General features: G+C 34.8%; 1 protein-coding gene across 5 annotated transcripts in view; it reads right to left on the bottom strand.

Annotated features, from left to right (window-relative positions):
- Nucleotides 1–385: 385 nt before the first annotated feature.
- Nucleotides 386–25,242, bottom strand: part of SENP7 (SUMO specific peptidase 7) — a 40,326-nt gene continuing 15,469 nt past the window's right edge. For 3 of the 5 annotated variants that reach the window (XM_087937355.1, XM_026700829.2, XM_087937357.1), the window contains 18 exons: nt 23,465–23,568; nt 22,020–22,189; nt 20,510–20,858; nt 19,898–20,061; nt 16,836–16,973; nt 15,112–15,145; nt 14,351–14,530; nt 13,343–13,596; nt 12,674–12,807; nt 11,110–11,226; nt 10,617–10,736; nt 9,708–9,800; nt 8,971–9,188; nt 7,953–8,002; nt 5,650–5,690; nt 5,170–5,238; nt 2,373–2,523; nt 386–1,664 (listed from right to left, as the gene is read on the bottom strand). In XM_087937355.1, the coding sequence (XP_087793481.1) occupies nt 1,527–1,664; nt 2,373–2,523; nt 5,170–5,238; nt 5,650–5,690; nt 7,953–8,002; nt 8,971–9,188; nt 9,708–9,800; nt 10,617–10,736; nt 11,110–11,226; nt 12,674–12,807; nt 13,343–13,596; nt 14,351–14,530; nt 15,112–15,145; nt 16,836–16,973; nt 19,898–20,061; nt 20,510–20,858; nt 22,020–22,189; nt 23,465–23,568 (2,524 nt within the window). In that variant the 3' untranslated portion in view covers nt 386–1,526. The remainder of the gene's footprint in view (nt 1,665–2,372; nt 2,524–5,169; nt 5,239–5,649; nt 5,691–7,952; nt 8,003–8,970; nt 9,189–9,707; nt 9,801–10,616; nt 10,737–11,109; nt 11,227–12,673; nt 12,808–13,342; nt 13,597–14,350; nt 14,531–15,111; nt 15,146–16,835; nt 16,974–19,897; nt 20,062–20,509; nt 20,859–22,019; nt 22,190–23,464; nt 23,569–25,242) is intronic. The other 2 variants (XM_087937356.1, XM_087937354.1) reach the window with 1 other exon arrangement.

Consider the following 25,242-nt stretch of genomic DNA (forward strand, 5'->3'; position numbering starts at 1 on the left):
TAAAACCAAGAGGAGCTGCTGCAGCACATTCCGGCAATAACCGGCTTCCAGTATCTATCTGGGGAAAAAGAGTGTACTTCTTTTTCACATGACTGTATCAATTTTCCTACACATAACTGATACGCAAAAGGAAAGTGTATAGCCAGGTAAACATTATATATATTTTTATGTAATTAGAATCACAAAAAATATGTAATTAAAATATATATCAGTTACCAACTAGTCAAATAAATAGCATTTGTTTCTTCTCTGTGCAGTATTTATTTCATGTAAGAAAATTTTCATTTGAATTGAATATTTAAAATAATCCTTGATAAAAGGATTCCAGCATCTTTCCAAGAAACAGCACTGATCTGTTGCAAACAACTGTCAAGTCAAACCTTATTTCAACAGAGTAATCATGAGAATTTTATTAAAGAAAAAGAATTCATCAAACATTGTAATAAATAATTTATTCAATAGTAAAATTCCTTCTTTAACATTTAACAGCTCTCTTATTCTTTAGGGTCCTTTAGCCCAGTAGAAATTCTTCTATTAACAGCTTCAATCTCAAGTGTAAATACTTGGGAGAATCATATAGATTCAATTTTTCAATATGTATTTTCAAAAGCGTATCTCTTTTGGCTAAGAAAAGTTTGTTTTATGTCACTTTGAAAAATTGTAAAGTAGTTTACTTGGTGATAGAATTTAATGAGGCTTACTCCTAGATGTTAATATAGGATTTCAATAAAAATGCTTATGAAACACTTCCACTGACTCCACCACCAATAAATAATTGAAATATTAATAAAATCCCACCAGGGTGATACTTTGCCAGATATAAGCTCCAGCTGTACCCAGTACAGTGAAAACCATATAGTCTTGTGTTAAGTGTCTTTTAAATACATAGTATTCATATACAATTTCTGAGCAACAGAAACAGATTAGGTTTTAATCTAGGCTATGTAACCAAATTAACATGGAAAACAAATGACACTTCCATTTTATAACTTTGAAGCATGATTTTACATTGTGTGTGGCATTTTAAAAATACAATGTAGAAAGTGATTGTGCATATGAATAAGAAAACCCAAAATATAGCTAAATTTCAATGGAACAATACCATATCTAGTATATTCAAAAGCAGCTATAGATATATATTTAGTGTTTTGTTTAAATATTGAAATGCTATTTTTAAAAATATTAAATATGCCTTTTAAAATGTATCCATTTTGTGAAGACTTACTTTCCAGCTTTTGAAATGAAAATTATTTACATTTCTTAGGATTAAAGTATTCTTCCATCTTTGCTGTTTGCAATTTTGCTTCTATTTTTCCCATTGAAACAAAATTAGGTGATGTAATGACATTTACCTTAAATTACATAATTGTAATTTATATGCTTTCATTTTCTGCAAATATAGTTCAAATGTAACCCTTAAAATAAATACAGAAATGCAGCTCTTGACAACATTAAAAGAACAGACTAGATTTCTCATACTTCTGGATCTATGCTTTTTAATATTCAAGATCCAGAAGAAAAATCTGCTAGCTTTTGCTGCCACTCTGCTGTTGAAAATGTAGTTGCAAGATCAAGTCTCTAATCTGTTCTCGCTTTCTTCTCACCAGGTGAGGAGGGAACCATTGCTCCAAGTGTACCGGAAGCTCAAAGTTAATAATAGGATTCTGATGATTTAAAGAAAAAGGATTCTGTGTAAGTAAATTTTTAAAACAGTATTGTTTATCTTGCCAGAAATATTTTTGCTACTAGTGTTAATAAAATAAATATGTAATTCATATAATGACATCCTATCAATGAGTTACAGTATATACCCAAAAACATAAGCACAAATCCAAACATGTATTCTATTTAGGCTAGAAACGAGGAGACAGGCACAAAGCCAGCGGTTAACCCTGGGCCAGTCATTTTCTCTCAACTCTAGGAAGGAATTATTAGTAAACCACATCTGAAAAAGCAGCAAGAAAACTGCAGGACTCAACACTGACTCAAAGGCACAAAAATAACTAATGAACTACGTTAGCTAAATAAATAACTAAATCTTGGATCAGCTTTGGAAGATCAGAGCATCTTACAATATGTTATATGATAAACCCCTATTTGTTTGTTAAACGACTTTTCATTAAATTGAAGATCTGAAAGAGCATTTACTACCTCAACTTGGGCACTCTCAAGACACGTGAACATCATTCCCCTGAATTTCTGAGCCAGTCTAGTTGTTTTTGAGAGTTCTGAGAATTGAAATCCATACATAAGGATGGGGCTTGATTGACAAAGGCTATTTCTAGTCATTAACCATGCATTGGAAACAATCTCAAAGTTTATCCAGAAACAAATAAAAGGAAAAGTACAAAGTGCATTGAAATTATTTTTACCTGAAAAAAAGTTTCCACATACTGCAATAAGTATATTCCACAATCACTGTTATTATTTTGTTTGGGGACCCTTGGATAAAAATCTACCATAGTAGATTTGCTGAACTCACGACAAGTTTTGCGTTTAGCTTCCCATTCTACTTCTAGATATCTAAAATTGAAAAAGAGAAGTATATTAAGATGAGTTCATCAAACTACATGATTTGCTTTCCAATGTGATATTTGCTTTTCAATGTGATAACTTGAAAAATTAATTATTGTTTACTTAAGTCTCAATAACCTACCACTGATTTACATGGTTTGAATCCAAACCAACCCTCTGTGGATATATGAAAACAAATAATCACTATTAAAGTGGTTATTGTACACTTGGTATAATATGTGAAGAGAAATTTTTCTACACTTCTCCCCTCAAATATTTCAGCTGCTTTTGACTTGATTTGTATACAGCATAGATGTATACAGTAAAGCCTCTGACAAAGAAAACTGATATATATAAAGCAGTTAAAGGATGTTTCTAGCAAGGTGAGAAGTAACTGAGGTTCAGTTGAATCCCAATTTTTTCTCTTTGTCAAGCTAAGTCCAAGAATGATCTAGAACTATTTAACCACAGTTCAGTTCTATATTTGTTAACATGGACTGTAACAAAAGAAACTTGGCAGACTAAACCCTTACTGCTTCCAGCCTACAGATATACCCTGGGAAATTCTATAGAGTTCTATAGAATTTCTATCTTCTCTTTCTTCTTCTATCTTCTATCCAGATGTGGGCTGTGCTATCTTTGTCTCCCTTCCCTTTTGGGAATGTGCTTCCTCCTTCTTGGGAAACTGCCATTTCACTCTAGTTTATTACTCCAGTTTCCCCTTCGTGTGTACCATCTTTCACAATATCGAACATGGTTTAGCCAAAATGGGAACAATGGGAACATTTATCAATTGTTAGGGTTAGATTTAGGTACTCATTGTTTGGTATATGACAAATGGAACAATGCTATTATGGCACCCATAATATAGAGCAGATAAGGTAAGTGTATACAAATCAGATTTTGCTCTTCAGCTGGTCACTGATATATTGTTTAGCTGAAATATAGGAAAAGCAACTAGGCTCTTATTATGGAATTATTTGTGAGAATATGAATTTAAAGCTGATTGGTGAAGGCAATAAAAGAGGTATCTCATGAAAGTATAATATGCATGAGAATAAATGGAATGCTTAGTGAATTGTTAATCAATGAACAGAAAAAAAGTTAGGGAGGCATCATGTCACTTCAGCTGTTTAATGTACGGTATTTATGGCTAAATATATAAGAAATGCTTGTGGTGACATGTATTTATTTAATTTTGTTTACATTCCACCTTTATTATTTTTATAAGCAACTCAGGGTGGAAAATATAGACATTACTCCTGCCTTCTTCTAGATATCAGCTGGTTCAGGACATGAAGATGCTTGAATCATATTTCATCAATATTACAAAGACAAAATGAGGCAGTATGGATGTAAGCAATGTATCACATGGGAAACTAGCAGCTGCCTTGGAAAGGCAGGAAGAAAATGATCAGAATTTTAACTTGGAAATTAGAATGGTTAAAGGGTATATACTGTATATTTATTGTTTCCTAAGTCTCTGCATGATTTATAGTACATAAACTTCTTGAACCTTGTTGGGGATGTGAAGTGAAAATAGTTTAGACTTGGTATGAAGCCTTGATACTCTAATTATATGGAAATAAAACTTGTATAAATCAGGGGTCTCCAATCCCTAGGCCATGGCCCATTACTGAGCCTTGAGCCTTCTGGAACCGGGCTGCAAAACTGGCAGGGTGAGCATGTGCATGCACGCATATTCCCACTCACTCAAGCAGCCCGAGAGTACATATGTGTGCACTCCATTTGCATGAGCAGTGGGCCCAATTGCCTACTGTGCCCACAGAACCATGCCCTTTCCCCCTCCGACCAGTCCAAAAAGCTGAAAAGGTATAAATACCTTCATACCAAATTCTGGTATAAATTAAATTAGGTGAACTAAATGATTGGAATGGAAAACCATATGTCAATAAGAGATAGGCTCAAGAATAAATGAGTTCTCAATGAATTTGCATTGAATACACAAGGAAGCAACTTATACTAATGAAGTATGTTAAATTAATTTAATCTCAGAAAACCACTGAATGAGAATTGAATTGTATGAAGGCAGTGAATGGGTTGATATGAAAGAAGATGAAGATGAAGAAAGTCACAATTAGACAGAGCTGGCAAGTTCCTCAGAAAGAGTGGTGAGAAGAACAGAAAGCTATTTAAAAACAGTGGAAGACATGAATGGGCATTGTGGAAGCAAGGATGGTTTGAAAATTAGGGTAGTGCATAGATGCACTATTTTAATTTATTACTCTAAATAAAATAGATGTACATATATTTCTTTTTTTTAAATTCTCATTTATTAATTTCTTAGATTTACCATTTATTACTTCTTTTCTGTGCTTTGCATATTTCAAACAGGAATAGCATATTAGATATGAATTCATATACATATGGATACAACCTTGCTCCTATATAACCTTATTTTTATTTTATGTTACATTTCATTCATATTATTAAATATAGATGTTTGCAGATTTAGCAAAATAAATATTGGATGAGAGGAAAATCTGGCAGTGATATCGATTGCCTCACTGAATTTTAAACTGTACAAAAACCACACAAATCTAATATTTAAGTTTGATATGTGTATGTTTTCATTTATATATTATGATGTAATATATAAATGTAAAAATAGAATTGAACTGCAGTGGTACTTACTCTCTCAGGACCTGAACAGTATTTTGTACTGAACTTGCCTTCAGAGAATCTAAGATAAGGATACATGGCCTGTGTAAAAGAAAAAAAAGGTATTATATAAAACATGACTTGATTTTGAGCATTTCAGGGTAAAATTCAATGAAATAACTTTATACTTAACTTATGGAGACAGGATAATAGCTAAATTATACATTAAAGTATGTTTTATTCTAGCGGTTAAGCCACCAGGATAATAACTAGGAGACTGTGAATTCTAGTCCATCTTAGGCATAAAAGCCAGCTGGGTGACTTTGGGCCACTCAATCTATCTCAGTTCAACTCACCTTACAAAGTTATTAGTGTGAGAAAAACAGGAGGTGAAAGCAGTATTAGGTATGTTCACTGCCTTGCAAACACACAAAATACACATATCTATGTATATATGTGTGTGCATGTATGTGTATATATTTTTAAAGAATGAAAATAAATGCACTTGCCTACCTTTTACAAATTTTCTTCATTTTTAAAGTGTCTGAGAATTTCTGAAAGACATTTACAATATCAGAATAAGATAAACCAGAAAAGATAAACCATGTTATAAACTGTGAAATAAACCTGGATTTATACAATGAATTTTAGTCATTAACTTGGAACAGTTCAATAACTTGGCCAAATGCTTAAGACTAAATTTAAAGTCATTTAATTAATATATAATTGATATTCTGAGATTTTTTAAATAACTTATTTACAAACCTTGGCTAACAAAAATATAGATGTTATCATTTTAAATCCTGGCTCAGTATCAGGGGTGTGATTCAACTGGTATTACTACCACTTCAGTGATTACGTTTTGCACGCATGTAATAAACCTTAAGCTGTGCCATCTGGACAGCTGATAAGTGCTGTGCGCAGGTGCGCATTTGAAAAGCCACTTTTTTACTGCTTTTTCAAGCTCAGCTATACCGCGCAAAGCAGCTGAGCTTGAAAAAGCCAGAAATAAAGGACAGGTAAGAGCCTGGGTGGGTGGGTGAACCAAACAGCAGCAAACACAGAACCGGTTCAGTGTCTGCTGCTCTTCAGAGCTACCGGTTCTACAGAGCCGAGCAGTACCGGTAGCATCCCACCCCTGCTCAGTAAGTGTAACTTTTTATTCACCAGGATTCCCATTTTATCATAAACAAGACTGCTACCAATCTTGGATGATACATATTTGTTGTAGATTTTGTCATTCGATTCAAAATTAATCTACCAATATATTCAACTTTGTTATTACTCATCCAGAATTGGCAAATATACAATTTTTATGACTTTGTGATATACTGTTTTAATAGCAAGAAATTCCTTTAATGTAATTGTTTTTTTTAAAAACTGTTAATCCAAGTCAAAAACAAATTTACTTCCCATTATTACAATTATATTACAAAACTACAAAGAAAAGCCTAGAATGTATGATTTTCTTTCTTTAATCATGTCTGATTCTTGAGACTCCCTAGAAAAGTCCCTACAATTTTCTTGGCAAGGTTTTCAGAAATGGTTTGCTATTGACTGCTTCCTAGGACTAAGAGAAAGTGACTGGCTTAAAGCCGCCCAGATGGCTTTGTGCTATGATGGGGCTGAAACTCATGGTCTTTTGATTTCTAGTATGATATCTTAAATACTAGACCAAACTGGCTCTCTAGAATGTATCAATATTTATTTATTATTGTATGGAATTGTATTTATCTTAATTTCTATGTGTATTTTTCAGAATCTTACTGTATATGGATTGTATATAGAAAAGTAATTACAATTCGTATTCATATGTTTTCTAACATATCACATTTTTTTATTAGTACATAATCAGAGTTTGATAGGAATAAGATTGATTAAGGTCAAATATACTCTCCTCTTTTTTGATGGAATACAGGACAGTTGTAAAGTATAATGTATGTGACCTCATTGCTTGATGACAGCAACCCCAAGAGTCCCAATTGCCATCATAACACCAAGACACATGGATTGTTAAGTGGAAAGAAGTGACAATCCTAGGTAAGGATAGTGGGGGGTGCAAGGGACGTTCTGGGGGAATTTGGGAGGCCTGGTGCAGGCTATGAGCACAAGATGACCACATGTGATGTGCAATGCGATGTGAGCACAGGAAGGCCAGGGAGTAAATGGCATGGTGCAAGCACAGGAAAGAGAAGATGGATGGCTCTGTGTGTTACAAACCAGGTAGGCTCTGGGGTGGATGATGTGGTGGGGCAGAAGCGCAAGAAAGCCAGAAGGATTTACCATATTGACTTGCAACCTTCCCTGCTGGCATTAATTTTGCTTATGGGAAGTTGGCAGGGAATATTGCAAATGGTGACCTTGTGATCGTGGGATGCAGCCACCATCATTAAGTGCAAGCCAATTTCCAAGTGCCCAAATTGCAACCATGTGAACACAAGGGTATTGTGATGGACAGAACTTTGGAGGACCAGTAATACCACTTGTTTGGTATTGTCACAACTTTGAACGGTAGTTTTTATTTTTTATTTTTTTATTTCTTTAACTTTGTATGCAACCCATCTCCCTGATAAGGTGACTTGACAGTAAATAATTTTTTTTTCATTTGGATAAAACACTATAAGTAGCTGTTTTGGAATAAGTTAGGATATTAACATTTTGAAATTAGTTAATATCTTGACATCTTCTAAATCAGTTTCTCATGCACAGAGAAACTAATTCCAAGGAGAAGGAGCCTACACATATAAAAACCCATCTTTCAACTGCAAAGCCTACAAGCAGAGATACAATTATACGAATGCAATCAAAATACTTACTTTGGAAACTTTGGAACTTAATTCTGAAGCTATGGTATCTGGTTGAATATCTAAGATAAAACAAAATAGGTTTAAAGAAAAATAATATTGATAGAAGATGGCTTTGTATTTAAAATGGATATTTATACTTTGTATTGATTTTATCTATACTCTTTTCAATAAGGTTCAAGTACACACACACATACCATGCTTTCAGTGTTTGTCATAATGAATAGCACTTCAATTAGAGACCAGGACAGGCACATTTTAGGGATATAGGCCTGGCTGAACATAAAGTTACAGTCACATTAACAGTTCAAAGATGACAACCTAAGATCCCAGGGTGCCATTACCTTCCTATTTTTCTTCTTTTCCACCAACAGAAAGTTGGAAATAAATCATATAAAAATGTGAAATAAGGCCCAGGGTTAACAAAAGGTTGCCTATGCTATATACCCCTACAGATAGCACTTTGACAGAATCATTGCTTATGGGGTACACTGGCACTGGTGACGTAGTGATGTGTAATCCATTAAATCCTGGAAACCACCATTAATTTTTGCAATAGGATAACCCAGGACTTTTTCCAATATATTTTTCTGCAATGTTATCTACTACAGGAAAAAGTCTCAACTGAAAAGGCAAAGGGTAGATTTGTGAGTTGTAGTTTATGAAGAAGCTTACGTATGTTGAGACACTGACTAATACTGGGACAATTTAGGCTTGTATGCAGGGATCAATTGTGCATGAATATGGAACTAGGCTATCAGTGTGAAACATAAAACAAAATGGATAGAAAAATAAACAGGAGCTATGAAACTTTTGGTTGCCACTAGATCATTCCTAATAAGATGCTTGGATTATAATGAGGAGTTAGCAAACATCACTAAACCTTCTAGCTGGTTAAGCAGGCCACAGAGGGAAAAGCATACCAGAAAGATATATAAGAACAGTTTTCATTCATTGATCTACAAGAGTTTTATATATAGGTCTTATTTTCCTTTTTAAAAAATCCAGTACGCAATTCTTAAATCATTACCTTCATTGTGCAGGTTGCTCTTTATATCTTGCTCTTCAGAATCACACCAGATATCACTAAGGAGCAAAACACTTTCTTTTCTAATGGTTCCACTGTTACTTTCTGACTGATGTGGAAATTGCTGGAAGTCAGATTGTGGCAAATGTTGACTTTCACAATCCTTATATGTAACTTTTTCTAACCAAGGGAAGCAAATTACTGCAATATACCAATGAGACCTGAACAAGAAAAGGCAGAGGAAAAATCATATCTGCTTTTCTAAGAGGAATGAACAAATTTTTTTGGAATATGACTGCTTTTCTCTTTTATTTTTATTTCCTCTAAGGCAAGGCTATCCAACTCGTGGCCCATGGTCCAGATGTGTCACATGCTGGCCATACCCACACCCAGTTTAGCAAAGAGAAAAAAAGTTGCAATATGTTACATGATGCTGAGACTACGCAAGTTTGATATCCCTGCTCTAAGGCAAAGTATTTGAAATAAAACAATTACTACGCCATTTTTCTCTATTAATCTTTGTTTCTTTAGATAGCATCTAAATTACCAAGTTATGACTATAAGTTTCATATAAATTTCTAATTTTATTTCTCGCATTTATTAATGATGACTTCCTGCCTTTTTCAGGAATATATGAACTCTACATATACCAAAATGGTCATACGGAATACAAGCTGACACAGAGGTCAATATTATAGCAGAAAGCATGAATTGAGTTCCAAAATATATAGCAAACTTACTCTTCATTTACGGGTACAAAAATGTAATCTTTATTAAAAATGTTTATATATCGAGTCCATCTTTTTACTCTTCGGTGTCTTCTTTGTGCTATTCTGCGTGAATATAAAATAATAATTAATACTGTTAATCGGAATAATAATAAAGATTGATTTTCCTATCTGGAAAAAACCTATAAACTACTTTATATTAATCTTCACCTGACAATAGGTCAATTCGCTTTTTGTGAATCAGCTGGCCAAGACTAGTTGGCCCATCATATTATGTAGCAATACCCATCAGTACAATTATTCAAGTTCCTATCTCCTTCTATATAGGAGTCTGAACTGACAGAGTGACCAACGAAACTATAGCTCCCTTCTCCATTCTGTGCTATGCATATAAAAAATTGAGGCCTAAAATCTTCATAAGAATGGTGGGAATTATAAATTACAATAGTTATTACTATTATTATTCTAAAATGTAAAGGAACTGTGTTAGGAAAAGGTATCATGGTAGAAAGAGCATCATCAACAAAAAAAAATTCATTTAAGGTTTTTGGAGAAATATTGTAGAATATATATATCTATATATATACACACACACACATATATACGATTTTTTATTAAAATGCACTCCCCAAAATTATTGCAATTTTGTGATACTAATATAACTTTTTGGATTACAGTTCCTTACAAATTTGTAATATGTTTCCAAATTCTCTTGATCATATTTAGAATGCAAGAGTTTAGCTGTAGCTGTTCAAGCCTAACTCTAAAATATATGCACTGGTAAATCAACTAAACCTTCCTATGGAAAAGTGCCACATTTTTATCAAAATCCACAACTCTACATCAGGAATATTTTTTTGAAATAGTTCTACTTCCTTTGTTTTAAGAAATACACATGTTACTTATTTAAAATCAGCTTACGACAGTTTTGGATTTTCTTCTGAGTTCTTTTCCGTCCTGGTCAAACATTTGTAGAAGAAGCTGCTAAATATGTGTGACCGATCTGCAAGTTCCTTGGGAGCTTTTTCTAATTGGAGATATCTACCAAACAGACAAAAGAAAAAACAATGTTGTTCTATTTCTTATATGAAAATGTTTTTTGTTATTCATTTATATGCATTTTAGCAACATTTAATGCTTGTGATTTTGCAATAAAGTGATTGGCTATTTATACAACTGATTTCTTGAACACAAAACATTTGAAAGTCATGTTTTTGACATTCTAAAATAATTAGGAGTAAATTTAAATAATTTAATTTCCAACAAAACAAGCTGATATTTAATCAATACAAATGCAGAAAAATCACTTACAGGTTGATTTAGAGGAAGGGGAAACTACTTTCAGCCTTCCAAATTGTCTCTTATGAAGCAATAACTGTCAACTGCAAAGGAACTTATCATCAATTTTACTTACTTAAGATAAAAATCAATGATCACATCATTAAGGAATTCTCCATATTCTAAACACTCCAAATCCTCTTTTGTGACACCAAGTCCTCCTTTTGCAGGTGAAGGAGGATAAACAATCAAGCTGAGAAACAAAAACAAAATGAAATAATTATTGTGAAGTTACTACTGTTAGAATTTAACAATTTGATTTTTATTTCTCGCTAAAAGTAGTTCATTTTTATAAACATAAAATCCAAATTTTATTCTATCTTTGGAATCTTAGTTTGAAAGAAGAGTACAACGTATATGCATATACATATGTAATTATTGAAAAATAGGAAACACCGGTTAGAGACAAGAGGTAGATAGATGAAGAAAGAGCATTATTATGTTCAAGTAAAACATGAACGTTGTTTATAAGTATGCTAATATAATAAATAGGATTACAAATAAGCTAATATAATTATAAATACGGTTAGAATCACCTTGTTGTACTATTACTATTGCTATCAGTCTATGTTACTATTTTTTCCCTTTTTCTTTGCAAAATGGTATGCTGAGACAATACACTATTCAAAAGACTAATATATAAATTAAAAAAAACTTGACTAAAAGAAAAATGAAAAATGGGAAACACTGTGAAAACTTGAAAAAGGTATGCTTATTAAACATTTTAATTCGAATTGGTGTTAAGACTTTTCTATTAAATGTGATCATATTTCAGGAAGATATGACTATATTATGTGATACACAATTATTTAACATGGTCTCCAAATTTCCAGTCCTGACCCAGGATGGCCTATGTTAGTAGAACTGAAGTCAATTGTTGTCCTTTCCCTAATTGAGGAAGATAATTTAAAGCTCAATGAGATAGAAAATACTGTAATGACTAAGATTTCTGAACCAGAATAGATGGCTTTTATTCATATAAGTAAGAATTGCTCATATCCTTTCCCCAGGTTGTAGAAAGCTCATCTGATACTGAATTGCCTGATGAGGCATTTCCACTTTGAGGAAGGAGAGGCAGTAAATGATACAAGGTAAGTAAGGAATATCTCAAATTGTTCCTAATGGCTTATCCCAATGCCATATTGCATTCTGGATGATCATTTGATCTTGACAAGCAACTTCAAGAAAAAGGCTGCAATGGATGGAAAACTGATATATCCTGATTTTGCAAGAATAACTTCATTTTTCATACATTGGATATAAGTTTCCATTTTGGTTGGAATACTATTGAGAATAAAATGTTAAACAACAGAAGCAAAATGATCCTATTGTGAAGGATGATAGCCAGAAAATAAGAACCATATAAATGCAGTATGTTCCTAGAGGGAAACAAATTGAAATAAATGGACCAAAATTTATTCCTACTTTGACTTCTTTGAACAATAAAAATAGCTTTACAGGTCTGAAAGGTAGACACCTACGAATGAAATAACACATTTTAAACTGTAATTTTATTTTTACATGTCATGATATATTCATTTATTAATTTAGTACACAAAAAATAAAGTTGTTAGTACAGTAAGTAGATGGCTGTATCATTAGTAGGTTGTTTCACTATTACATAAAGCTGTCATACACACTTCTTCATAGGTCCGGTGTCCTGCAACTCCTTCCATCCATTTCCTTTCCCAGAAGAAACAGAAAAGGAGTATTGCCCACTACATTGTTTCTGCAGCAAGCTATAATTGGGCTTGATGAGATTTGATTTGCATTCCTGGCAAAAAGAAAATTCTCTATTAGAGCAGATTAAATGTATGATGGGAAAGCAATACCCAAACATTTAAAATGGCTGCAAAAAAAATAGCACATGGTATTGCATTCAGAATTAAAAACCTTTTCATGTTCCTCACTAAATCTATCACTTGGACAGCAATAAAATATGACAAAATCATGTTTACCATTCAGCTGTTCTTAGATCATGATAGATCATTTAAACTTTATTTTATACATTTTCATCTGATCAGGGATGTGTCAATTTAAGTATTGCAAGTAGGAGGAAACAACTTCATTTAAAATAAGTTCTGACAAGAAAATATATTTTTATTCTGCACTTATATTTCCATGTTGAAATTATATACATACTGTAGCAAAATTACAAAAGTACTGTAGCAATAATAAATATTGCAATATTCTATATTGGTTTAGGCACCTCTAATTTTATGACCTTCAGGAAAAAAATTGTTTTGCTTTAAAATTTACAGAGGAATTCAAATTCTACAAATTATTTGTTTCTGAGCAATATATTTTACCTCAAGGGCTTGCTCTGTTGAAACTGAAGTTCTGTTCCTTTCTAAGTGCTTCTGAAATGTTTCATAGCAATAGTGCATGAAAGAATTTTCTTCACATGAGATTTCTTCAATGGCTTGCTGCCAAGGTAAAAAGTTGGTAAGATCTGCAGAATGAATCTTTGTACTTATTTCTGCAATTATCCTATTCAGCATTACCTGCTCTTTTTCTGTGAGCATCTGAGATAGCTGAATAAAAATGAATTTGCTTCCTTCAACTGTAAGAAATAATGGGGGGGAAAACTGTTTGGACAACAAAATTAGCAGCAGCAACCCCCACCCCCAAATTAATTCTAACTTTAAAAACTGAATTAATAATTTAGATTGCAATGTTAAAAATTTACTGAAATATTAAAAAAAATTAAAAATATGAAAATTACAATAGCACCAGCTGATGAAAAAAAAATCATTTTAAAAAACTGCATAAATCAGGGCAACAGGTAGATGGCAGGAAAGCGTATTTCCTGTATACCTACATTTTTGCTACTCAGAAATCCATAAGGCAGATCTGTTCATTATGCCTGAATCTAGTTAAGATAAATGACAACATAGATTGCACTTGTTTTATGACTTCTCTATATTTTCTTGAATTTCTGGTTTACAAGTTTTACATACCAAGGAATTAAAATATTTAAATCTTCCAAAGCTGCATGAAAACCAAAAATTCAAGACTACAAACGTATGTAAAATGCTAATCAGCAGTTTTCAGAATTGATCAGAAATGGCTCTTGTGACAGAGCAGTATCCAGAAGGATCGGGAATGCAAATATTTTTATAAATTAAATTTAATGCATTCAATTACTGCCCAACTTCAAAGTAATTCTGGGCAATCAGAACAGAAGAGACAATGCAATAATTCTAAAATAAATAATAAACCATGCCCACACTCTCAAACAACTGCATTCCTTAGAATTTCCAAGCCATATTTATTTTATTAATCACATTTATATAGCAACCCATATCTACACATACCTTGCTTATTTAATATAATTCTTCCTAGTTGATTTTCAACTTGTTCCATATAATCTATTGACAGCCAAAGAAAAATGATAGCACTATTCCCAAAATCTGATGAATCTTTATTTGTCCAAAGTCCAAATCTTTTTAAGTGCAGGGAATCTATTGAGAGTACAATTTTCTTGTTCATTGCAACTGTGGAGAAAATAATTTAACACACATCAATGAGATAGCTGATCTGTCTGGACCTATGGAAAAAATATGCAGTAGTAACCTTAACAGTCTCAAAACACTTTTTCTAGAAAGGGACAGAGGCAGGCTTTATACTGAGAGATGCAATAGGCTGTTGCGTCTCTGAAAGATATATTTAAGCTCATTATTTATACTTAACTCATATACTTTTTGACAATCATGTTTATAACTGTTTTAAAATGAAAACAGCACTGGCAAGGTAATAATTATTCTGCTTCATATTTGGTCAACTGAAGTCAGAAGGTTTTTTTAAAATCTCAGGTTATCTGTTACTTTAGTAATGTAATATTTTAGAACTATTTTGATAATAGGATCAAAACCATGATTTCAATGAAAAGGTATACATATATAAATTTTTAGAACTGATCAAACAGCTCTTTTTATTGTATAGGAGAGTAATAATACAAAAAAAAGGAAGAAATTAAGTGGGTACTAATTTAGTTATGAAGTCAAATTTGTGTAAGGTTCTTGTAAAGTTTAATCACCTTGCTTAGAAAATATGAGAAAGCAATATAGAATCTTACCTTCAAATGGGATTGTAAAGCAATTGATGGTAAACTTCAAATAAAAAAATAGAAAATTAGACTTTCTTAGTACAAGGTATTAGAAATATAGTCTTAGAATAGAATTTGTATGGTAAAAAAATAGATCACAATATTTCAAACAGTACTTTATCTAGTGTGTTTCCAGAAAGTCTATTGCAGTTTTAAAACTTTAAAATGCTACATTCACCTAAGAATTTTATGACTTGCATTCTTTGTTTAAATTCTTGTCAATTTTCCTTTCCTAAAGTTCCAAAGAGACTTTCAAATAAATTTATGTAAATGGAAATCAAGTTTATTTATTCGTTTATATGGCTAACTACTTAATATATGATTGTTAAATGGCAAGTTTATTTTATAAATAACAAACAAAGGGGGGTGGAGAGCATACTGGTAGGAACTAAATGGAGGATTTAGGAGAATTTGGTGAAAACTGTTGAATAACACTTTATTGTTAAAGGGGTAACAGTATAACGAGGAACAAACTGATTCATTCAAATTCATTCAAATGGATAACAATATTACATATAGTAGAAAGTTTTAATAGAATAGATATAAAATAAAGTTTTTAAAAAGTAGTAATAGTTTTCAAACTGTTCACGTTATTTTTTAAAATGTTACTGTTAAGATTTCCGGAGATTGCCCAAATTAAATCATGACCCTTGAGAAAAGCTTCAAATGAATCCAAAAGATTTATTAGAAGCAACATGTCGGCATTGACCTATATGAAGCCAACTCTGCCACACGTAATTTACAGTCACCTGTGATGCTATTACCCCCTCACCCCTGGGTCTGTCATTATTCTTCAAGGAAGCACGTTCACAGGCTGGGTGTCATCAATCACATTCTCCAATGAAGGATTTTCATGGGCAGAAGATCCGGTGCCTAGGCTACAATCTTTGTAAGATAAGCATGGGATGTACTTCTGTTTTTAATTGCTGTACTGCTCCTTCAGGTCTTGCTTATGGCAACTCGGAAACAGGCATAGGAATGTTTTACGAATTGACAACTACTTCTTTGAAGACTACATTTGAAGTTTATTTTCCTCTTTTTCTAGTTCTCTAGAGAAAGAAGAAAGATGGATCCTTTGTTTGAAAAAGCATTTCTATTCTCAGTTAATCGAAGAATACATTAGGAGGATGGGTTTTCTGAAGGAAATCCAATCCAAAACTAATAATTGATACCATTCTTTCATGTTTACCAATTCTTCCAAATTATTTCTTTTATTTTAACAATTCCTTGAACATTCAGCTGCACATAACAAACCCATGCCAAAATCCTGCGTACTTTAACTGTGCCTACATGTCAGTTATTTCAGTAATTTGAAGTTACGAGTAAGATTATGGTCCTAAAACAAAATAGATTAATCTTTCTCTATTCCTTGGGATTGTGCAGGGGAACTCTAGACTCAAAGGCCAAACTAATTATGAGTGAGTGTAGGCATAAACTTAGCACCTGTCTGGTTGCTCTCTGCAGATGATGCATAGTCCTTGAAAACATATTTTCAGGTTTAATGGCTCTGTGCACCCCTACCTTCACTGTGAATCACCGTGAATCATCATCTGTTTTCATCTGAATCTCTGCAGAGCCAAACTATTCTTCCAGTGTTACAATCACTAATGTATTTAGATTTTTTTAAATTCCATTTTTAAAAGTAGATTTCTGCAAAGGAAGATGCCTAGTTTCAATTAATAACATAAACTTACTCTAGCACACCCTGCTGCCGCTCTTTTATATTTTCCAAAATACAGCCTTTCAAATTTTATATCTAAGGTAAGGGGCACATGTTCACTGATGGGGCTGTAATCTGCAGAGGAATGAAGAACAAGTGGATCAGCTGATACCTATGGAAAAAAAAAATATGCACAAATTAATTAAGCATTCTAACAAACCATTTAGCTAGCTATTTTAAAATAGCTTCTCGAAATTCCAAATGCTTATTATGATTTCAGAATTTTTACTAGCAACCAGGGGTGGGATTCTACTGGTTCTGGCCAGTTCAGGCGAACAGGATGTTAATTGTACATCCAGTTTGGCAAAGCGATGGTTCCCAAGATCAGCTGGCCCCACCCACCCCGCCACTCCCCTCCCAGATGTTGCAATGTACCTGGTTCTGGCTCTCAGGTAAGCGTAGGGAGGCTTGCAAAGCCAAAAACAGGGCGGGGCAGGGAGTGCCCCTCTGCGCTGTTTTGGGCCTTCTAAGGCTCCAGGGAGAGGCAAACTAACACCTAATTGAGCAGCTTGTTTTTAGCATAGCAAGCCTCCCTAGAGCCTCAGGAGACCCAAAATGGCGTGCAGGAGGATGTGGGGGGACATTGCCCCCCCTCCCCCTCCCTCCACATGCTGTTTGGGTCTGCTGAAGCTCCAGGGAGGCTTGCTATGCTAAAAACGGCCTTTTTTTGCTTGGGGGACGTGCAGGAGTGCTGCCTGTCACACACACCCGGCCACACACACCCAGCCGGTGATTAGGGCAGAGAAAGGGCTGCTCAGTTAGGTGGTTAGTTTGCCTCTCTCACACGAGGGCTGCCTGCTCTTCCTCCCACTGGCTGGCATGTAAGGGCTTCATTCAGTTTGATCCTGCCCTCAAACAGTAAGGCAAAGTGCAAAGGTTCTTCAGCAGCTAGGCTTGCAATTGGCTTGCAACAACTGAGTTCCAGGTCCTTCCTCCTGCTGCTCCTTCTACTATGCCTGCTTCTGCCTCTTCCTCCTCTTCTTCCTCCTGCTTCCTGTTTCTCCTGCTACCTCTTCTTCCTTCCTCTGCTTCTTCCCCACTTTCTCCCAGCATTGCAACTGGGCTGGCGTTCCCTTCCTGCACCTCTCCAAGTTTGCAAGACGAACACGCAGCAGCCCAACTTGCAACCAAGTGCTTTCCCAAAGCCTTGTTGGAGGGAAACAAGGTTGGGGGGGGGGGGAATGTCACCTTAAGTGCTGGGTCTCCAAGGGAATCCCTCTCTCATTTGCACCAAGACTGCTGACCGACTCTCTCTCTCTGTGTCTCTGTCTCTGTCTCTCCCCCTCCTTCTCTCTTTTGAATGGTTTTGTCAGCACTTCCTCAATGTGCTGGATCTTCAGTTTGTTTTGCTGGAAGGAGTGAGTAAGAATTGTCTCTTCTCCCCCACACACTTCTTCCCAATTTCTTAGAAGAAAGTCACAGGTCTGGAAGAGAATCACTGTGCTGAACCATTGAAAAGTGCAGATAGTGGTCATTTACCCTCTTTCTACTTTCCCGGGTCTTTGACTAGGGGTTTTCTCTGAAGCAAAAGCAGAGAGCCTCTTCCAGTGAAGATTTCTCTGTGTCTTCTAATTCTCTTCCACAGCAGATCAAAAAAGCCTCTTCCTGTGAAGGCTTTTCCAGTTCTTTATTCTGATTTTATCCAGGAGCAAAATAAACCCCTTTCTAATGAAGTCTTCCCTGTGTGTTTATTATGATTTTCCCCTGGACTGGGGCCAAATCATCCGGTAGCAGGCTTTAAGTAACAATCCCACACTTATTTTACTCCATGTGTGGCCCACCCACTATTTAATTTACCACTTCTGTTTGTGCTTCTTTCCCAAACTGTATACTTCTCTCTCTCTCTCTCTCTCTCTCTCACACACACACACACACACACACACACACAATGCATGGTAAAATTGTCTTCCATGAAACCAGTCCCTGGTGCCAGAAAGGTTGGGAACTTTTGAATTAGACCATGCAGGAGAGCCCTTTTAAGTATTAATAGAAAAGTAACTCTCTTAGGTCTGATCCTAAACCAGGGGTCCTCAAACTTGGCAACTTTAAGACTTGTGGACAAAGTTACCAAGTTTGGGGACCTCTGTCCTAAATGCTAAAGCTGCTGCATATAAAAAACAGAGGAACTCTGATCAACTATCCACAGACACATTTTGGATCTGAGTGGAGGTCCTGGGAAAGGTGTCAGAATAACACTTAGAAGGGACCTTGGGGGGAACCCTATACCATTTTAGAGAAATGGCTGTCCAGTCTTTTTCTTAAAAACTTCCAGTGTTGGAGCACCCAGAACTTGCGGAGACAGGCAGTTCCACTGGTTAATTGTTCTCACGGTCATGAAGTTTCTCCTTACTTTTAGGTTGCTTCTCTCTCTGTTGTTTCTATCCATTGCTTCTTGTTTTGCCTTCTGCTTCTTTGGAAAATACATTGCCCCCCCACACCTTCTTTCTGGCAGCCCCTTAAAGCCTGTTGCCTAGCACCCTCTTGGGCAAAGCATGTGAGCCATTGCCTCCTTTCAGTGATCCATGAAAGTATATCTATAGCACATAGATAATAAAGTCAAAAAAAAAGTGAACAACATTTTTACGGAACTATAGATAAATTGAGGCTGGGTATGACAAGGAATGGCTGGGAGGGGAGGGGCCAGGAGAAACACCCCTTGATATGAATGACATTGAGTTGATCATGCCCAGCCAGTCATGTGACCACCAAGCCATGCCCAGTCATGTGACCACCAAGCCATGCCCACCCAATCACATGAACATTAAGCCACGCCTACAGAACCGATTAAGAAATTTGAATCCCACCGCTGCTAGCAACCATAAACAGAACCGAAGGATAACTCATGTACTGAATACCTAATATACAAGAATCACACAAAGAAGCCATTTATACAATCACTAAGCATTTAGTACCTTTCTGAGTCTCTCTCTCAAATCCATACACACTAAAAGTAGATTGAGTAAATATGATTATAATTAATGTGCTTATTTTTGGTGTGAATTCTAATCAATAATTAATAGAGCAAACATTTATTACTTCTTTCTCTTTGCTTTTAGTCTTGTACTGTGGCGGATCTTCTATTAAATGTAGAAAATTTTCCTGTTCTTTATCATTTTTCTCCACTTCACGGTCTTTCTCAGTCTGGAAATACGTTTCAGGATCCTGTAGCTCAAGTTCTTCTTCATCACTGGAAAGAACAACTGAAATAAAATAAAAGCAAAATAAATATGATGTAAAGCCCGAGTGTTCCCTATAACTCAGCAACCCCCAATCTTTTGGGCACCTGGGGCTGGTTCCATAGAGTGGCTTGTCTACAGACTGAAGGAGGCATGGTTTTGTGTGCTGCCTGCATCCTGCACATGGGGCTTTGTTTGTTTGCATGATCTGGGCATGCTATGGTCCAGTGTCAGTCCACAGACTGGGGGTGAGGGACCCATGGTATAACTGGTGAAATTAGTATAGCTAATATACTAATATTATACACTACAGTATAGCCCTGGTAGTGCAGTGATTTGAGTGCAGAACTGCAGGTGACTTCTGCTGACTGCTGATTGCCAGCGGTTCAAATCCCACCAGCTCAAAGTTGACTCATCCTTCCAAAGTCAGTAAAATGAGAACCCAGATTGTTGGGGGCAATAAAATACATACTTGGTTCTGTTGACTCAGCTGTCTCTTTATTCATTTCAGATTTAGTCAATGGAGTTTTCAATGGCGAAGTTGTATTCACTTTCTCCTTTACAGAAGAGCTGACTACAGACAAAATAGATTTATCCTCGTTAGTGAAAGAATATAGTTTTCTATCAGGAGAAGCATTTGAATTATTTTTACTTGGATAGCACCCAGCAGTGCCCAAATCAGTGGTATTTAGTGTTTCATTAAAATTTGATTCCAAAGGCTGCTGAATATTTTCCTCCTGTAGATTGTTTGTAAGATTCTGGTGGTTTTCACTTGGATTTTGGTTGCCAGATGATTGAACTGATTCTGTCTTGTGTTCTTTCTGTAACAATATTAAGAATTGAAAGTTCTTTCAAGCCTTAGAATAGAAGGTATTTTCATCCTGACTACAAAGTCCTATGTTTTGGGAGGTCTGAGTTTACTACTGTGAATCTGAGTATTGTCACCAATCACATGATTAGCAGCCTATATCTGCTTTCTCTCTCCTTCCTCTAGTGAACAGTTGGAAATGATATACTACCAGAAGGTACAAAGACTTATAAAGACTCATAAATAATGAATTAGCAGTGTATGTTTATAAATATGTCTACCCTGCCCCTGCCCGACCCAGTTTTATTGGCCTCAAATCTTCCATTCACTCCATATCCACAAAACTTTATAAACACAACACACCACACAGCCAACCGCCATGCAAAAACTAACCCTACTGTACAAAAAAGGGATATTGGAAATGACAGCCAGAATCCTCCAGCCCCTGGGAATAACAATAGCCCACAAACCCACAGCCACACTCCGCCAGAAATTATCCAGAACCAAAGACAAAATACAGGCAGATGAAAGAAACAATGTCATCTACAAAATCAACTGTAACCAGTGAAACTAATTCTATGTGGGATAAACATCACATCTATTAAAAATCAGTATTCACAAAAATCAGCTAGCAGTCAAATGCCACAATCCAAAATCCTTAATCTCTACCCACACTGACACCAAACAGCACCAGTTCAACTGGAGCAATGCAAAAATCATTGGCCACGCCACCACATGCCATACTTGTTAGTTTATCAAAGCCTGCTCCACCAGCAATTCCATCAACAGACACATTGACCTACAACCAGCCTACAAACCCCTCAGAATCCCAATCAACTGTATAGTCAATCACAAACAGCACCGACTTTCAACCATCTCATGCAACTTCACCCGCCCCACACAACAGAAGTTCACCTCCAAGTGACCCTGACCTGAGATCACAAGATCTCCTTATCACAAGACCTGTCACAAGACTCACAGATGATTCACACAAGACCTGTCACAAGACCCTCACTTGATACACCCACACCTTAACTTCCCTGAAGATGTTACCCAGGCTGGTAACGAAATGTTCGGAAACGAACACACAAGTTCAGAGAATAAACCTTTATCCTCATCCTACACCTGAGCTACAGATACTTGCCATTATAGCAAGTATATATAATATACTTACCAATAGTGATTTTTTGGGAGAAGCTTCATTCCAGTGGCTACGGAAAACACCTCTTCTTTTTCTGCTTTCATTATTCTGACAGCTTGACTTCCTCAAAGAAGGAGAAAGATTTTTGAAGTCCTCTTGGCTTTTCCCTGCCTTGTATCCATCTTTATTATTGATTCTGCAGTCTTTAAAAATAATGAAATATTGAAGAGTCAAATGGAAATACATTTTTATTAATACTTCCATTCAAGCCTATTTAATTCCAAGAAAACAACCACTTTGTACATGCTAGTCATGGTATGCAAAGAGAAACTGAAAGCTAATATGGCAACAGCAGCTGCTGGATGTTTTGACAAAACTATAATCCTCAACTGCTAGGCTGATGATGTATGAAGTCTAAATATCAAGTTTGCCAATCTCTACATTAACGGTTGGAAGAATACATGAAAGATAACATTTTTAAAACTCAACAATCTAAAACAATTAGTTTTGATATTTCTAGATCGCAACTACTACAACAGGAAATAATTTCATTCCAAATATAATACACTACAAATATTCTTCTTTGTGACCAATTTTCAGATACATCTAAGAAGACTGCAATTTTTTTTCAAGTTTACTGAAACTGTCTGATGCCTCTACATATTACTAATAATTTCAAGTCTGTCAGTGGTGGTATTCTACAAGTTCAGCCCGGTTCAATCAAACCGGTAGCTCTGAGGATCACCTGTGAGCGAACCGGTTCGCTCTGACTATCAGCTGCTGGGCCTGCCCCAGCTCTATTTTTACCTTTATTTCCTGATTTTGAAGCTCAGCTGCTTCATGTGGCACAGCAGATTGCCATGCATCAACTGCTGAACAGGATTGCAGAAGGTCAGTAGCAAACCACCTGGGTGTGCGCAAATTGCGCCCACCAAGCCATGCCAATAGAACTGGTGGTAAAAAAATTGAATCCTACCACTGAAGTCTGTGCTATATTCACTCATTGTGTGTGTGTGTGTTTAATCTGCTTATTTGATGTATTTTTAATTATTTATTTATCATTTCAATTATTAGAAAATGAAAAAATATCCATTCTCTTTCATCCTAAACTATATTATGATAAATGAAGGTAGTCTTGATGTTTGATATCAAGTTCTTTGTATTAAGTTCTATAGCATTTGGTGCAGCATGATTTTCAAATAATTGCTTCAAAAACTTTCATATAGGGTAAGTAGTGCACGTATCTATGAGATGTGATATGCCATGAAAATGACCAGAATGATTTTGTGGATGAAATTATCAATGAAACCAACACTGATTTATATTTTATGATAAAACAATCTGTATAAAACATACTGCAGTAATACAAAAACACAGTGACTGTGCTTGTTGACTTTAGATCAGAGATAACTCTATCCTGGCCAAGGTTATATTTTATCTAAATATTACAATGGATTAAAAATATATTATTTACAAACCTTCTAGCAATACATCACATTTTTTTAATGTCTGCAAAGCATTACTAAGTTCTGTATCTTTAGATTGTTTCTTTTCATGTGATCTTTTTGGATAATTTTCACATCTGGGAAGAAACAAAATTATTAATTAACTTTCTATTTAAAAACAAAACAAAAAACAAGTAAACAACACCCTCCAAAGTGTAAACTTCTGAATTTGGCTTAATTTCTAGTAATTGTCAGGTCATACCCCTGAAGCTTTATTTGCAAGTGTTGAGATAGGTTGCCCTTGCTTTCTTTGGGTTGACTTTTGCTTTCCAATTTTGTCTAAAGATCAAATGAATAATAATAATAACAATATATTCAGATACTAGCCAGGCCCTGCTTAATTCTGCTTTAGTCCTGAGCCAGATCTCAATAAAACTGCCAATATTAATAATAATTCAATATCCACGGAAAACAATCCTCTTTGATAAACCTTACAGCTCTATTGGCTGTAGTTGATCAGAGCACTGTTTATTTTTTATGGCTTATTGTTTTTAAAAATCTTCCCTAATGCTCACAGTATTTGGAAATTAGATCAGTGTTGGCCAAATCATAGGTAGATTTGTAGGCTTGCCACAATAGCAGGAAATGCAAGACCTAGGATTCAGTAAATCATCCTGTCATGCCAACCTTAAGGCATTTTCTGAGATAAAGTTTTCTCAGTGTTCAAATGAGAAAGCTTGGAGCCTAGTGGAGATGTTTAAATAGAATCCAAAGTTAAATTTCCATTTCTAAATTGTCCCAGTCTCACAGGATTATGGACTCTTATAATTACAAGATTACACAATTAGATTCTATCAATCAAAATTTGGTTTAAAAGCATACACACTTTCTTTCCCTCACCACTGATATAAAGAAATCCACAAATCAAACTCTCACTGAAACGATAAACCAGTATCTCAGTTGTTCAAGACCACAAATAGTTCACAGGACTGAAAGCCCTTTGGGGGAAAATCCTAGCCTCAGATCAACTCAGCTCAATAAAAATGGCAATGGTAATTATGATTATGTTGATGCCACCAAGCCTTCCCATTCAGAAAACTAGAAGTGAAAAAATGAATTTGTTGAAGAACAATTTATTTTACTTTACTACTGATACTTGGAAATAAAGAAAACTTCCATTTCTTGGGACTAACAACCTGAAGAAAACCTATAATCATTATCATCATCATCACCATCATATCTAAATGAAAAAATCTCCAATGCAGAACATATCAGATTGCAGCTTAATTTATTTCCATGTCATGCTACTGTAAGCTACTTTATATAAAATTATTTTTGTAAAAAGTTCATAAGTATTGAACTATAAAAAATGTAGTGCTTGGGTATACTGAAAGATATTATTTATTCTATGCAACACAAAGCTAGGCCTATAAACTAATTAAATAATAAAAATGCAACAACTTATTACATTTTTAAAAATAATTTGCTTATTATCCACATCATAGTAAAGGTACTTTTAAGGAAATAAGTTAGCGACATAACTCACAAGAGCTATTTCTTATAATGAGAGAATAAAGATGTTATTAATAATTCTGTAGAAACAAAATTAGAAAAATAGCCTTAAATAAACTTATTAAAACTGACTCTTTACCAATTCAATATTGTTTTATTACATACATTTTATCAGAACTACATGAGACACTGAAACAGTATGAAAACTGTTTGAAATATACATTGAATATACTTGTTTATATTCAAAAATTTTAAAAAATCTAACCCCAAGAAAAGTAAGACATTTTTAAGGTAGTGAT

Source organism: Pseudonaja textilis, chromosome 7 (assembly GCF_049901715.1).
Source record: "Pseudonaja textilis isolate UNSWEBS1 chromosome 7, rPseTex1.2, whole genome shotgun sequence".
Lineage (NCBI taxonomy): Eukaryota > Metazoa > Chordata > Lepidosauria > Squamata > Elapidae > Pseudonaja > Pseudonaja textilis.